A 15,375-nucleotide genomic window follows, 5' to 3' on the forward strand; every position below is an offset into this window, starting at 1 on the left:
GCTAGCTGTTTTTGGCTTCAGCGCTGTGTTTTGTTATAAATCATTTGGAATGTATCCTTTGGAGAGTACTCAGACCATACCACTTGTGATTGTAATTGCCTGCCTACAATTGCCTGTTTACATCTGTCTGCTCGGCCAGATTGTAACCTCCTCAAGAGCAGGTTGCCCCTCAAGGTCAACCTTATTCTTTGTGATATTCCTACCACTTCAGTATAGTGCGTGGTCATTAGGAGGTGCTGAGTAAATATTTGTTGGTTTGAATGAATGAACAAGACTATGCTAACGTCCCCCATCACCACTTATTGAAACAATGAGATAAGAAAATGCCAAATGTATATGAAGTAGTGAAAAATTCTTACTATTAGTTTGTTGCGCTATAACTAGCAAACAGCCTGATGCAGAGCAGGCCCTTATAAATGTTTATTAAATTAATCCATTAAACTGTGTCGAGTGGCTGGGCTCACCATTTCTGCTATTCTCGTTAACAAATGAACTCGGGTCCAGTGAGAATTCATCAATGTAGTAAAGGTCAAATAAGTAAGAATGATGAATTATCATCTAATGGCTATCATGTTTCTTTATCTGTATTCAACCTTTTTTTGTTCCTTCAGGAGATTTTAGTGTGTGGCCATTCCTTGGAAGTGAATATAACCACAAACCTGGATTTCTTCCTGAGTGTGGCTCAAGTTCAACTCTTACATCAGTTAATAGTAGCAAATATGACTGGACTGGAACCATCAAGCAAGGCCACAGAGGTAACTATTACCTGATTTTGATTAGGCCTACTGCGTTTGTGCCAACTTTACATTCATAATAGGAAAACTAAATTAAATGCTTTCTGCTAATTATTCTATACTTAATTTTATTCAAAAGGTGGTCATAAATCATTTTGGATTGGTATTCTTTACTTTTGAAATTTGTTTGGTCTCCTTTCCTATAATTTATCATGCATCTTTGCAAAACTGCTGTGGCCTAGCTTCAGAAAAGCCTCTGTTAAAAACATGATTTTATTACCCTGTTGCAGTTTTTAAAGTACAATGCAAGAAACCCTGGTGTAGTTTTTTCCTTACTCAGATACATTAAAGGGATATGGCCTCTTTTGGAAGTGAACTATGTAGGAGTACTATGGGAATATCTTCAATAAATAACTTCTACAGTGTTCGTTTCCCAGGCTCAGTGAAGAATGGACACAATCATAAAAGTTGAATGTCTGCCTAGAATGTTAATTCTGATCTGGTGTTCATTGGAAGCCTGCATTGTAACCACAAAGCATGTCCCATGAAACAAAGAAAGCTGCTTGTTAGATGCTTCTCAAGATAGGCTTTCTTTGCTTTTGTTTCCATACTTCTGTGATCATATCTGTGCTTAGAGTACATCGTCTATAGAAACTCAAGTGAAGAAACTGTTTATCTATGGAAAAGTCATTCTTTTGTCGGGAGTTATGCACAAGACTCTAAATTCTATTTATTCAGGAGGGAGTGAAGGAAAAGGTATTCACTGAGAGCCACTTGATGCTAGGCAGTGTGCCAAGTGTTTTCATGTGCGCGGACTCGTGTATCTTCAAGCATGTTATCCCAGCCACCCTCTGAGGGAGAGGGGGCACTATCACCATTTTACAGATTACAATCTTGGGGCTCAGAGACAGTGCGTAGCCTACTGATGTCACACATATGGCAGTGAGCGTTGGATCTGAGATCTTATTTAGGTCTTTTAAGTCTGTGCTCTTTCCATTCTGCCGCAGTTCTTGTACTATAATTGTTACATTCGTTTCTCAATCTTCTTTATTAAAAACTTTTTTAAATGTTGAAGCTTTTAACTTTCATAGATGGATATTCTCCAACTAGATCATTTTTTTTACCACCTGTGATTTCTATTTGCTTATTATCTTTTTTAAACAAGTCTATACAGCTATATATATTGTCCAGAATATTGACTTTTTTTCAACATATGTTAGACAGTCTATAAGAATATAATAGTATGACATAAAAATAAGTAAAGCAGAAAATATTTCCCCATGGCATTTTTGATGAAGTGCTTGAAGCAAGCTGGCTAGGAAATTTATATTTTACAATCTGTTAATTTCTGATGTGTTTAAGGAATTTACACAACTTAGCAAATTGATTCTTAACTATTTATCTACTTCTAATGCTTACTATTAGTAGTATCTATTTTCAGTACAAAGGGACACTCAGAGTTAGATTAGTGGTCCCTCATAGTTCCACAAATGAACTAGGTGTTGTCTTTGCTGTTTTAAAAATGTGTCTATGGTCCTTTGTTCCTTCTTGGAGATAATGTTAAAAGTTCAGACAATACACTGAAATACAATACAAACAATACACTGAAAAGTGATTGAGATAGTAAATTCTATTTTATGTGTATTTTACCACAATTTAAAAGAAAAAAAGTATTGGCTTTAATGAAGAGAACAATTGGTCCTGTCCCCAGCCTCAGTGGAATATGTCTGTGAAAATTTTAGTATTAAAAAAGACCTTCAGCCTGGCCCGTGCGGCTCAGTGGTCAAGCATCAACCTGTGAACCAGGAGGACACCATTAGATTCCTGGTCAGGGCACATGCCCTAATTGCCTGAGTGATCACCAGTAGGGGGTGTGCAGGAGACAGCTGATCTGTGATTCTCTCCCGTCGTCATTTTTTTCTCTCTCTCCCTCTCCCTTCCTCTCTTTGAAATTAATTTTTTTTTTAAAGAAGACCTTCAGTGAAATAGAAGAATATTTTTTTTCTATTCATAAATCATTTAGCACAACCCACCTCCGATAAAAAACATAGAGATGTTTTTGTTACATAGAATACAATATATTTTGAAAGACCTGGTGACCTTTAAAACAATCACAATACTCTAATTTTAAAAAATTCTTTTTGAGCCTGGCTGCGTCGCTTAGTGGGTTGGAGGATCATCCTGTGCACCAAAAGGTCATGGGTTTAATTTCCGGTCAGGGCACATACCCAGGTTGCAGGTTTCATCCACCATGGGGGTGCATGCAGAAGGCGGCCAAATGATGTTTTTCTCTCACATTGATGTTTCTCTCTCTCCCCCTCTTCCTTCCTCTCTCTCTAAAATCAATAAAAGCATATCCTCAGGTGAGGATTTAAAGAAATCTTTTTGAGTGTTAAAGAAATAGGAAAATCAGTATAGCTGTGTTACTGGGGAAGTGGAGGAAGGAGTACGTGTGTGTTAAAAATGTGTACCATGACATTGTGAACATCTATTATTTCATAAAAATGATGAATTAATCATGGAAATCCCATTGATCAGACTGTAGAAAGAACCCTGTGAATTACAGGCAAGTAAATGAAGTAAATGTCACATCTGTTCTAAGCTCACCAACTGATGGATGGTGTTAATATTTTTAGACAATCTTTGACAAGCTTTTATTTGAAAGATTAATTCTAAAATGTATTCAAGAATGTGGCAGAGGGATTTTTGTTAGTAGAGTAAACATTCCAAACTTTAAACAAAGGGGAAGAAAGATGGACAAATTTTTGGAAACAGAAGTAAAAACAGTGGAACAATCTGAGGATTATTGCTAGGAGCAAACTTATGATGAAACTTTCATGTCCATAGCTAAAAGAGGGAATACTTTAGGTAATAAATGACCAGCTGGTGGTTTAGGGAAATTGCCTCCAACATTGACCAAAATGTTTCCAATACTTTTGCTCTGAAAAATGTACTTCATATGAGGTGAGGCTGTGGTGATTGATACACTTGGTTTACCCTTTCTAAGATGCTTTTCCTTCTTACAACATGGTCTTGGTCCCATAAAGGCCCAATTATATAAAAGTGGTTATTAATTATGTAATCATAAATGTATGCAATAAGAATAAACAAGGGAGATAGTTTAGTTACATGCACAAGTAAATGTCAGGAAACATTTGAAAGAGAATGTGAATAAACAAAGAGTTAAAGGTCTTGATTTGTTGACACAGTTCTAGTCAGTGAAATATAAAGTATTCTACCGATTTCTGGGAAAGTCTTGACTTTCTTCCTTTTCCTTGTTGGAATAATGACAAGGGAAGTGACCGGGCACTTGTTACCATGTGATTACAAACATGAGGATAAAAGCCATACACCAAAAATAGCAAAATGAGCAGATAAAATGATCCTGAGATGTGAGTGACATCACGGAGCCTCTGCGATCGGCCCTGGACTTTAAGTTATGAGAAGAAAATAAATAAATGGTTAAGCTACTAACATTTGGCACTTGAGGCCAAACTCCATCCTCACTGATACAGATACTTTCACAGTATTTAAGTTGGAAATGATAAAACCCTGGGAAAGTGCTGAACACACCATAGAATTGGACACTGAGTACATGCTTGCACTATGAATTAATAAATGGATTGCTTAATTTATTGGTATTCCTATTTCTGTTCATTAAAATAAAAAAGATAAGATGTATATGACATACACTTCAAAATAAATGGAAGAAATTGATGCTTTACTATATCTTTCACGGAGACAGGCAGGGTACATAAATGCTAGGCTGAAACGTGGAGGTAAGCAAGAATCCAGATGAGTTGAGGTTAACTAACTAGAGAACAACTTCAGCAGGTTGTTCTCTTCAAAGCTCCATTTTAGGCCGACCTCTCAGGTGAACTCACACATTGATAGTAGGTATATCTTGAGACATAAATAACATAGTTACATTTTCCTCTATTCTCATATAATAGAATATATTAGATTTAGTATAGTATCAGATTAAGCATTTCAGTTAGGACTTGAAATAACTGTAGCATATAATATCACACATTGTTTCCTATAATTTCTTTTAAAAAATACAATTTTAAAATTGACTAAAGAAAGGGTGAGAGGACTAAGATTGCCCCGAGTTATGTTTATTTGGCTGTAGTAATTACACTTTTATTCCTGAATCGCAAGTAATCATCTTATTAAGCCTACTTACAGAGGTAGTGTATATAAGGAGTAACACATGCTCATTTTCAAATCAACGTTTTAGAGTAAATAAAACTTTTGTAGCAAAATAGAAACCATATTTTAGGGGCAGAGAATGGAACCACATCATTGGGTATCTGAAGGTGGGAGTTCTTTGATCCACACACTACATATCCTGGAGAAGAATGAGAACAATTTATAACACTAATTGAGCATTTCTTCCTTTGCCTTTTCTCCTTCCTGCTCTTCTTTCTCCTCCTCCTCCTCCTCCTCCTCCTCCTCCACGTAACCACTTGGTTTAAGCATTTCCTTAGCTTTTCTTTCCTTTCAGTCTCTGGTAATGACTCACTTGGTATCCTGCCCCAAGCATGCTTGATACCTCTTTTTATACTCTCTTTTTGATAGCTAAAAATTATGTTTTTAAGCAAAATTTTATTTACAAGAAGTTTATTTTAGCCATCATAAAATCTGTAGTACTTGGTCAATGTTTCTTAAAATTTCTGAAGTAATGGATATTTCCACCAAAGTAAGGTTTATTTCCCCAGACTTTCTGCTATTATTTATTGTATTTGGCTTCTCTACAATCATTCAAAGAATTACGAAGTCCATGAAGCACTCACTATGTCCTGCTGTCAATGAAGCATGGTAAAGTGACATTCTTAAAAAATGCAAGCAGGTCAGAGCAGGTACATCTTCATTTCCAGTCAGCCCTGTCCTTTCGGGACTACTGTCTCCTCTCACCTCTTCTTCTCCCCAAGTCTCCTTCATCTCTTCTTCTCTGTTTACTTATTTATTTTTATTGCAATTGCTTTATTAACTCCAAAGAATGTCAAAATGACACAGTGAACTTAGGTATAATCTTGTAAGTGTTCAATTTGCCAGCCTCATTTACACATTTTTGTAGGTCTACTTGTGACACTCAAGCACACTTCGGCACAGAGTTCTTTATTGTCATCAATTTCTTGTCATGCTTCTCTTTTGCAGTGACTCATATCCACAGTGTGTGGTTTTTGTAATAAAAAACAAAAAAAAACTTTATCTTAGACAACACCCCAAAAGAAATCCATTGGGGTGAGGTAGTAGTGATTGTGGTGGCCATCCAATGGCCCTGGTCAACCTATTCGCCTGTTGGATAATCGTTCATAAAGAAACTAGCACATTTTTATGGTGTAGTGTAGGGGCGCTCCATCTTGTAGAGAGAAGAAGTCATCATTATCATGCTGTCTGTGTAATTGTGGTGAAACAGTGTCCCTCAGCATGTTAAGATACGGGTCATGTGTAACAGTTTGTATGGAAAAAATAGGTCCAGGTACTCCTTTACAAAAAGACCCACCCAAACTGTAATCCCAGCTGCTTCAGCTGTCCTTCTACCGTTACATGGGGATGTTCTCTTGAGTAGTAGACACAGTTGTGTCAATTTATAGCACCTGGAAGTTTAAAATGGCCTTCGTTGGACCACATAATTTTATCAATGATGCCATTGCCTTATCTTTCTTTATTCAGTACCACTTTGCAGAATTATAAGCTGTGATATAGGTCATCCTCTAAAAACCAATCCATGAAGCAATCTTAGCCAATACATTTTCAAACCTAAATGTTGCATAACATAACTTAAAGATCTACAGAAAATACATAACTTAATAGAAGTTCTTTGTTTTGCTTTGGGGAGGGAGGGCACTCTTTGTAAATACATGGCTCACTAACATTTCATTTTTGTGGGTGGTAATATTGACTGGTCAACCACTTCTATTATAGGTGGACCCATTTTCGTCAAATTTATTGCATATTCTGAAACTTGATGGTCTATTTAGTGAAGGTGTATAAAATTCTTCAGGCCATTTCTGTCGAACCTTTTTGGCATTCTCTGTCTTCCAGTAATGTTTAAGTATCCACTTTCATTGGTCATTGGTTCAATTACTAGCCATCATTACCTTCTGGTCTTCATCTTTCAGAAGGAACTGAGCAAGGGAAATCAAAGTACCCTAGCCCCAGTAGTAATATTGAATCCAGCAAGGAATTGAGGAAGGAGTAAAGTACGGGAGCTGAAATACTAAGCAAAGGTCTGCAACTCACCGAATCAGCCTTATACTGTTTTATGTTTATAGTTCTTCCTGTTCATGCTAATTCATTAGTCTTCTCTCTGACCTTGAACTCTCTCTTCAGTAACTGCTCCTTGCTCACATATTTTTCTTAAATTTCCAATGCTGTCTTTTAATACCATATTCCTTATGACCTAAAAAATTGTATGTAAGGAGGAAAGCTCTAGGAAATTAGGTTATAAAGAATTCCTTATTATCTTTTCAAATAAAAATATAGTAAACGATCTGGCTGTCCAAAATAACTGAGGGTCCAGGGTTTGCTTGCTTTTCTATTTATTAAGCAAACCTCTGAGCTTTCAGTGCTACTGCATAAAAGAATCAACTTTTAAAAAATATTAATGTCAGAACCATGGGAATTTATATAATTCTCATCTAAAATCTCACACATTTTTAAATTGCTTATTTCTAGAACTTTGGCTCTTCATCAAAGGTTTTCTGCAGCAAATGACTGAAAATCCTCTCACAGAGCATAGAGACATATAAAATCAACACCAAAGCCTAAACCAAGTAGTCTTCCTTCTACCTTTTTAAGATTGCTGGTACTTGGCAAATGTGCCCTAGATGCTTTCCACCTTACTTTCTAAAAATTGGCCCATTCAGTAATGCACCTTTGGAAGACACAGAAGTCTACTTGGAATAGTGATTTCCAATCATGTCACAGTGTCTGTTACTGAGGGAACTACCCAGAATCTGTAACTCTAGTAACACTTCCTGGGTGCTCCCTATGGGCCAGATGGTCTACGTGTTTTATGGAACTAAACTTTTTAGTCCTTATAATAACCCTTTGAGTTGGGGGCTATTTTTTCTCATATTGCACAGATATGGAAACAGGTTTTCCAAAAGTCCCATAACTTACCCAAGGTTACATAGCTAATAAGTGTCAAAATGAGGCTCCACTCCCCACCGATAATGTATTGGTTAAAAGAGCTATTGATGGTAGTTCTGTGATCTAAATGGTATGGATGTGGTTGTTTATAGGCAGAATTAAACAACAATAATTTAATTAATAGTCATATAAATATAATTGTTCTCATAAAATTTACCTTTTATTGTGTTGCAGTGGTAAGTCATTGAAGTATCTAAAACGGGTGGGGAACATCTGGCCTGTGGATGGTATAAGGCCCAGGAAATCATTTGGTCTGGCCCTGCCAAGGCATTTGGGATGAGTTAATTTAATGTTTGACCAAATATAGTAGGCTAATTTTTAAGTTGATAATTTTGAATGGCCCACGAATGATGTTATAAATATCCAAATGGCCCTTTGCAGAAAAAAGGTTCCCCACCCCTGATCTAAAACAGGAGCGTGATATGATCAGATTCACATTTGGAATAGGGGCAGATCATTAGTTAGAAAGAACCCTGGAAGCTCTAGCAGTAAGATCCAGAAAATGAGAGCCTGAACTGATGCTTTGTTTTAGGGAAGAAGAGGAAGAAAACCAATAATGAGCTAACTCTGCATTGGCTGAGAGGATGTATATAAGGAAAGCCCTGGGAATATAGATTACAAATAATTCATTATTATTCTTTCTGAATAAGTATATATAAATGAACTGGTTCATGGCTGCATGAGTTGAAGGAAAGATAGTGCTCCAGACCATTATTTCCCCGGCTGTTCTGAGTGAGTGGCAAAGGGCCAGGACTCTCCTGCCACAGTATGTTTGGTTATAGGCTTCAGCTATTACTGCATCCGAAGGCCACAGAGTGGGTCTTCTTTGCACCTTCTTGAACTCTTGAGCAGCTCAGTATTTCATTGATGCCCCCAAATAAAAAGTGTTGTCTGGTCTGTTGTCTTACGGGTTCAAGATAAGGTTATTATTTATTTGTTTATTGAAAAGACAAAGATATTTAAATGTCACTGGGAAGGATTCATTTGTAAGAGAGGCTGAAGTATATGTGATGAGAAGGAAAAATCAAGTGTGTAACTTTCCTAAACTAATGAGAAAATAATATCCATGAATAAAAGTAGAGGGCTTGACATTAGGACAAATGATACCTTTTCTAATGTATTAGAAGGGAAAATGAGAGGATGGTCACAGATCTAAGTAATGTAAGAGTTTAGTAATAGGGTGTTGAGGGGGTATCTATTTGATGAGTTCTTATTCCATGAAATAGGTGTCAGAACAACTATTGAGGAGTGGTACAGGGCTTACAATTTTGAGATGAGGAAGCTGCTTATCCTACTTAAATTTTAATTTTTTGCCTAGTAAATATAGTTTGGGATCTACAAAGATGCACACAAATAATCCTATATAATAAAAGCCTAATATGTAAATTGACCAAACGGTTGAATGACCGGTGGAACCACCAGTCGCTATGATGCACACTGACAACCAGCAAGCAGACGCTCAATGCAGGAGCTGCCCCCAGTCCACAGGCCCCAGGTCAGCCACGGCAGGTGCCAGCGGGAGCTCCCCGATCACCCCACCATCGCCCCGCAGATTGGCCCTGATTGCTGGCCAGGCCTAGGGACCTTACCCATGCACGAATTTCATGCATTGGGTCTCTAGTGGTAAAATATAAAGATTTCCAAAAATTAAGACCAGAGGAACAAAAACAACATAAATTCTGGTTACAAGCCCTGAACCTCAGATCTGGCTCTTAACTTCCTGGCTGCCAAAACAAAAGGGAAATCTAGATACTAATAAGTTGCTTGAATATTTTACTGATTTTTAGAATGTATAGATACTTTAAAATAAATTTTTTATTTTAGATTTACAGAAAAGTTACCAAAATAGTATAGAAAATTCTCATATGCCCTGCACTCCATTTTTCCAGTAATTAACATCTTACATTAAATTATGGCACATTTGTCACAACTAATAAACCAGTATTACTACATAATATTAACTAAAGTCTATGTTTAAATTTCCTTACTTTTTACAAAACAAAAAAAGTTACTAATGTACTTTTTTGCTCCAGGATCCCATTGAGGATACACTCCATTACACTGAGTTATGTCTGCATGGGCTGCTCTAGACTATGACAGTTCCCCATACTTGTTTTTGCTGACTGTAACAGTTTTAAGGAGTACTGGTCAGGTATTTGTTAGAATGTTCTTTTGGATTTGTTTAATGTTGAATGGGAGTATCTATATAAGTCATTTGTAATTCTTCTGTACAGGATATTTGCCTATTCTTCATTTAAGATATATATTATAAATAGAGTGGATGTGCCTTTAACATTAAAAAATTATAAAAATTAATTAATAGTATGAATTACTATTAATTAATAGTAGTTAATCCCTTCTAAGCCAGGCATTTCTGTAGTCCCTTGGTGATTTAGTATCTTCCTATGCAACGTGAGAGATTTGGACTATGCTAGTTGGCCTTCACCTCACTAGCCAGTCTTGCACTGGGGTTTTTGATGACCTGAGAGAAAGCCCAAGACTGACCTCCAGTGGCAATCCGTGCTGCTGTCCAAGAAATAAACGGCTATTTGTTGTCTTGAGATAAGCTGGAACCAGATAGTTAAGAAAAAGTCACAGTCACTGCAAGGCAGTTTCTAGTTGATTATTTATTGGTAGTTAATCACAAGTCTCGACCTCTCAGTGATATGACTAGAGATGTTTCTTTCAAGAAGTTACCCCAAAATATATATTTTTTCTGTTCTTCTGAAATTTGAACCACTTAGAAAGAAAAACTGTCTTCATCATTTTATAAAGGTAAGTGTAACTCTGGATATAACTGTTTCCTAAATGTCTCTTCTGCTTAAGTAATTTCTTCTTAATAATGCAATAGAATTTTTTGAAGTCATTAATTTTAGTTTTCTTAAAATATTTTCTGAAGTTAACTTACCCCCTTTTTTTTGTCCCCCTCTCCCCCCAAGGCTTTCTCTCCTCATAGAACCATATTCACATAAATTCTAAGAGACCTTTGCCCCATTAATCTCAGAAGGTGTTTGCGAACCTTCGGAATTTGGGTGTATACCTATAGGGAATAATCCTCTAATAATATTTTTAGCATTCTCCAGGGGATGGATCTAAGTTTTCTAGGATCTAAAGTTGGTCCTTTTTTAAAAAGAATGCAAAATACAAATACAAAGTTCAGTTCAAGGCCTTGAAAAAAAAAAGTCCTATGCAAGCCAGAGGCTTTGAAGCTGAAATTTCTTACTAACAGTAAGTCTTCTTCAACCAGACTTGGATGAAAACTGACATTACCACTATATTAGTTTTCTATTGCTGCTGTAACCCATTACCACAAATTTAAAAGCTTAGAACAACATAAGTTTATTATCTTTAATTTCTTTAGGTCAGAAGTCTCATACAAGTATCTCATTTGACTAAAATCAGGGTGAGCAGGGCTCCATGTGTTTCTGGAGGTCTTAGGGAAGAATCCATTTCCTTGCCTTTTCTGGCTTCTAGAAGCCTCTTCCATTCCATGGCTCATGGTCTACTCCCTCCATCTTCAATGCCAGTAGTGGTGAGTCAAGTCCTTATTACATCACATCCATATGACCTGCCTTCTGTCATTATATGTATCTCTAACCACAGCAAGAAAGTTTTCAGCTTTTAAGAACTCATGTGATTTGCTTCAGCAGGGTTCCGGTGCCTGCAAAAAAAATGAAACTAGACCACCTTCTTATACCATACACAAAAATAAACTCATAATGGATTGAAGACTTAAATGTTAGACTCAAAAGCATAAAAATCCTAGAAGAAAACATAGGCAATAAAATCTTGAACATTTCTCATAAAAATATTGTTTCTGATATATTACCTCAGTGAAGGAAAATAAAAGATAAAATAAGCAAATGGGACTATATCAAACAGCAAAGGAAACCATCAATAAAATGAAGAGACTACCCACTGAATGGGAGAACATACTCACTAATGATACATCTGATAAGCGTTTAATATAAAAAATTTATAAGGAACTTATAAATCTCAACAGCAAAACCCAAATAAATAAATAAATAATCCAATTAAGAAGTGGGCAAAGGACCTGAATAGAAACTTCTCTGAAGAAGACATACAGACGGCCAATAGACATTTGAAAGGATGCTCAACATCACTAATCATCAGAGAAATGGAAATTAAAACTACAATAAGATATCACCTCACACCTGTCAGAATGGTTATCATCAATAAATCAACAAATAACTGTTGGCAAGGATGTGGAGAAAAGGGAACCATTGTGGAAAACAGTATGGAGTTACCTCAAAAAATTAAAAAATGGAACTGCCTAATAACCCAGCAATTCCACTTCTGGAAATATTTCCAAAGAAACCCAAAACACCAATCAGAAATATATGCACCCCTAGGTTAACTGCAGCATTAATTACAAAATCTAAGATATGGAAGCAGCCCAAATATCCATAAATAAATGAGTGGATAAAAAAGCCGTGTACATTTACACAATGGAATACTACTCAGCTGTGAAAAATAAGGGAATCTTATCTTTTGCAACAGCATGGATAGACCTGGATAGTATTATGCTAAGTGAAATAAGCCAGTCAGAGTAACATATGATTTCACTTATATGTGGAATCTAATGAACAAAATGAACTAATAAGCAAAATAGAGACAGACTCAGACAGAGGGTGTGATATGAGTGAAGGGATTAAGCAAAGAGGAAAAAAGAAAGACTCATCGACACAGACAACATTATGGTGATTGCCAAAAGGAAAGGGGTGTGGGCAGAGGTAGAAATGGGTAACGGGAAGGTAAATGGTGATGGAAGGAGACTTGACTTGGGGTGGTAAGTACACAGTACAACATACAGATGATATAGAATTGTACACCTGAAACCTGTATAATTTTATTAATCAGTGTCGCCCCAATAAATTTAACAATAAAAAACAAAGATCTCATGTGATGGGCCTACCCATGACATGGGGAAGACTAGATACTGCAGTCACTGTTAGTGATCCTGTGGCCAGCTCTGTGGGACCAGGCCCTTAAAGATAACCACGTGACTAAAAATGGTGATGAAAAAATGGCTCCTCTGGAGGCCAAAATCTGTCATCAAATTGAATATTATTTTGGTGACTTCAATTTACCATGGACAAATTTTAAAGGAACAAATCAAAATGTATAAAGTCTTGGTATCTTTGGAAGTAATTATAAAATTTAATAGGTTAAACCATCTAACAACAGACTTTAATGTAATAGTAGAAGCATTGAGCAAATCAAAGGCAAAACTAATGGGAATAAGTGTGAAGATAAAACCAAAACCAGAATATCTCCAAATAAACCCCTCCCTGAAGTGACTGATAAGTATAAGTATGAGGTAAAACCAGATCTGTTTATATTAAAGGCTTCCCTACTGATGCAACCCTAGAAGACATAAATGAATTGTTAGAAGAAAAAGGTCAAGTACTAAATATTCTGAAGAGGAGACCATTGCAGAAAGCATTCATAGGATCAGTATTTGCTAGGTTCGATAGCACTCAATCTGCTAAAAAATGTGTGGAGATCCCTGGACAAAAGTAGGAAGACACAGATCTGCTGATACTTTTCAAGGAAGTTTACTTTGGAAAAAAGGAAAAAAGAAAGCAAAATAAAGTTCAAACTAAATTATGAGCTAAAGAAGAGCAAGAAGAAAAACAAAATTAGCAGAACATGATAAAATGAAAAGTTTGAAGAAAAGACTGGCTGATGCCTGAAATTTTCAGGGATCCTAGATTATCAGACCTGTAGAGAAGATTTGCACATCCTTTTCTCACATCACGGTGATATTAAATGGATAGACTTTGGCAGAGGAGCAAATGAGGGGATAATCCTATTTAAAGAAAAAGCTAAGGAAGCACTGGATAAAGCCAAAGATGCAAACAAGGGTAACCTACAATTAAGGAACAAAGAAATGACAGGGAAGTCCTAGATGGAGATGTGGAAAAAGAAGCATTGAAGAAAATCAAAGAAGATCAACAAGAATCCCTAAACCAGTGGTCGGCAAACTGCGGCTCATGCGCCACATGCGGCTCTTTGGCCCCTTGAGTGTGGCTCTTCCACAAAATACCACGACCTGGGCGATTCTATTTTGAAGAAGTGGCGTTAGAAGAAGTTTAAGTTTAAAAAATTTGGCTCTCCAAAGAAATTTCAATCGTTGTACTGTTGACATTTGGCTCTGTTGACGAATGAGTTTGCCCACCACTCCCCTAAACAAATGGAAGTCAAAAGGTTGCATATTTAAAGGAAAAGGAAAGGGAAATAAAGCTGCCCAGACTGGGTCTGCTAAAGGAAAAGTACAGTTTCAGGCAAGAAAACTAACTTGATAGTGATGAGTGAACATGATGAAAATAGTGCATCTGGACCAATAAAAAGAGCAGAAGAAGAAACAAAGAAGAACTTGCTTCAAAACAGTAGATAACAAAATGATGCCAAAGACCTGTAGTTAGTAAACAAATTTTTTACTACTTTTTTAAATTAGGTTTTCTGCCGCTTTTGTCTCTAGAGGCTTTTAAAAAGAAAACTGAATTAGATCCACTTCAGTGTAGACCTGTAAGAAAGGAATTTTTTGTTGCTGTTTAGCTTGTCTTTGTTATTCAAATGAGGATTTTTTTAAATGTTCAGTTCAATATTATTTCAGATGATTCAAATATCAAAAGAAAAATTCTTGTACTAACTTGCTTTTGTAATATGAAAATGTATTAGTACAAACTAATAAAATATATAATATATAAAAAGTCGGGGGGAACCTCATGTGACTAGATTGAGCCACCCACATAACTCAGCATAATTTTCCTATTTCAAGATCTGCAACCTTAATCACTTTGGAAAGTTCTTTATTTCATGTAAGGTAACATATTAACAGGATCTGGGGAGCAGAGTGTGGACTTCTCCAGGGAGCCATTGTTCTGCCGGACACAACGACATTGGACTTGTGTCTTCTTTCCACTTGATAATAATGATCAATGACGTAGTCTTACTGACTCAAAAAGCAAGCTTTAAGCTACCTACCAAAGACAAAGCTAGGTACCTCGTCCAGAGTCACAAACAATACAATGTATATATACAGTGTATATATTAGTAAAAGACACAGTACAGAGAAAAGTGTTTCAGATTGCTTATTGTGTATCTTATTTCAATTTGGAGATTAGTGTTATGCTAATTTGTCCCTGACCTAAAAATCATTGTTTTTCTGAACCTTAAATGTTTCAAAACAAAAATGATTACTGGCATTTTCTCAATTGCTTGTAAATCTCTTCAATGTATGATTTAATGAACGACAGCTAGATTCTCATATCTGGTACAATATTCAATCTGTTCCAATACACTACTTTAGTTGAGGTATAGGACGAAAAATCCAACTTCACACAGATATGTAAAGGGGGTATTTTAATAACTTTTAAGATAATTGTAGCTATTCTTCTTTGATATATAAAAAAATTGAGATATGGTAGTTTCTTTTTTTAATCTACTTAGAAAT

The 15,375-nt window shown here is 36.1% G+C and overlaps 1 protein-coding gene and 1 pseudogene across 7 annotated transcripts in view; both read left to right on the forward strand.

The window, feature by feature from the left end:
* VPS13B (vacuolar protein sorting 13 homolog B) overlaps positions 1–15,375 on the forward strand; it is a 604,787-nt gene that overhangs the window by 357,424 nt on the left and 231,988 nt on the right. For all 6 annotated transcript variants that reach the window (XM_079796380.1, XM_079796377.1, XM_079796379.1 and 3 more), the window contains one exon: positions 612–755. In XM_079796380.1, the coding sequence (XP_079652506.1) occupies positions 612–755 (144 nt within the window). The remainder of the gene's footprint in view (positions 1–611; positions 756–15,375) is intronic.
* LOC307114068 (lupus La protein homolog) lies at positions 12,614–14,382 on the forward strand (annotated as a pseudogene). The gene is made up of 3 exons: positions 12,614–12,670; positions 12,853–13,891; positions 14,089–14,382. The product of its transcript is annotated as a lupus La protein homolog (transcript).

The sequence above is a fragment of the Cnephaeus nilssonii genome (assembly GCF_951640355.1).
Source record: "Cnephaeus nilssonii genome assembly, chromosome: 18".
Lineage (NCBI taxonomy): Eukaryota > Metazoa > Chordata > Mammalia > Chiroptera > Vespertilionidae > Cnephaeus > Cnephaeus nilssonii.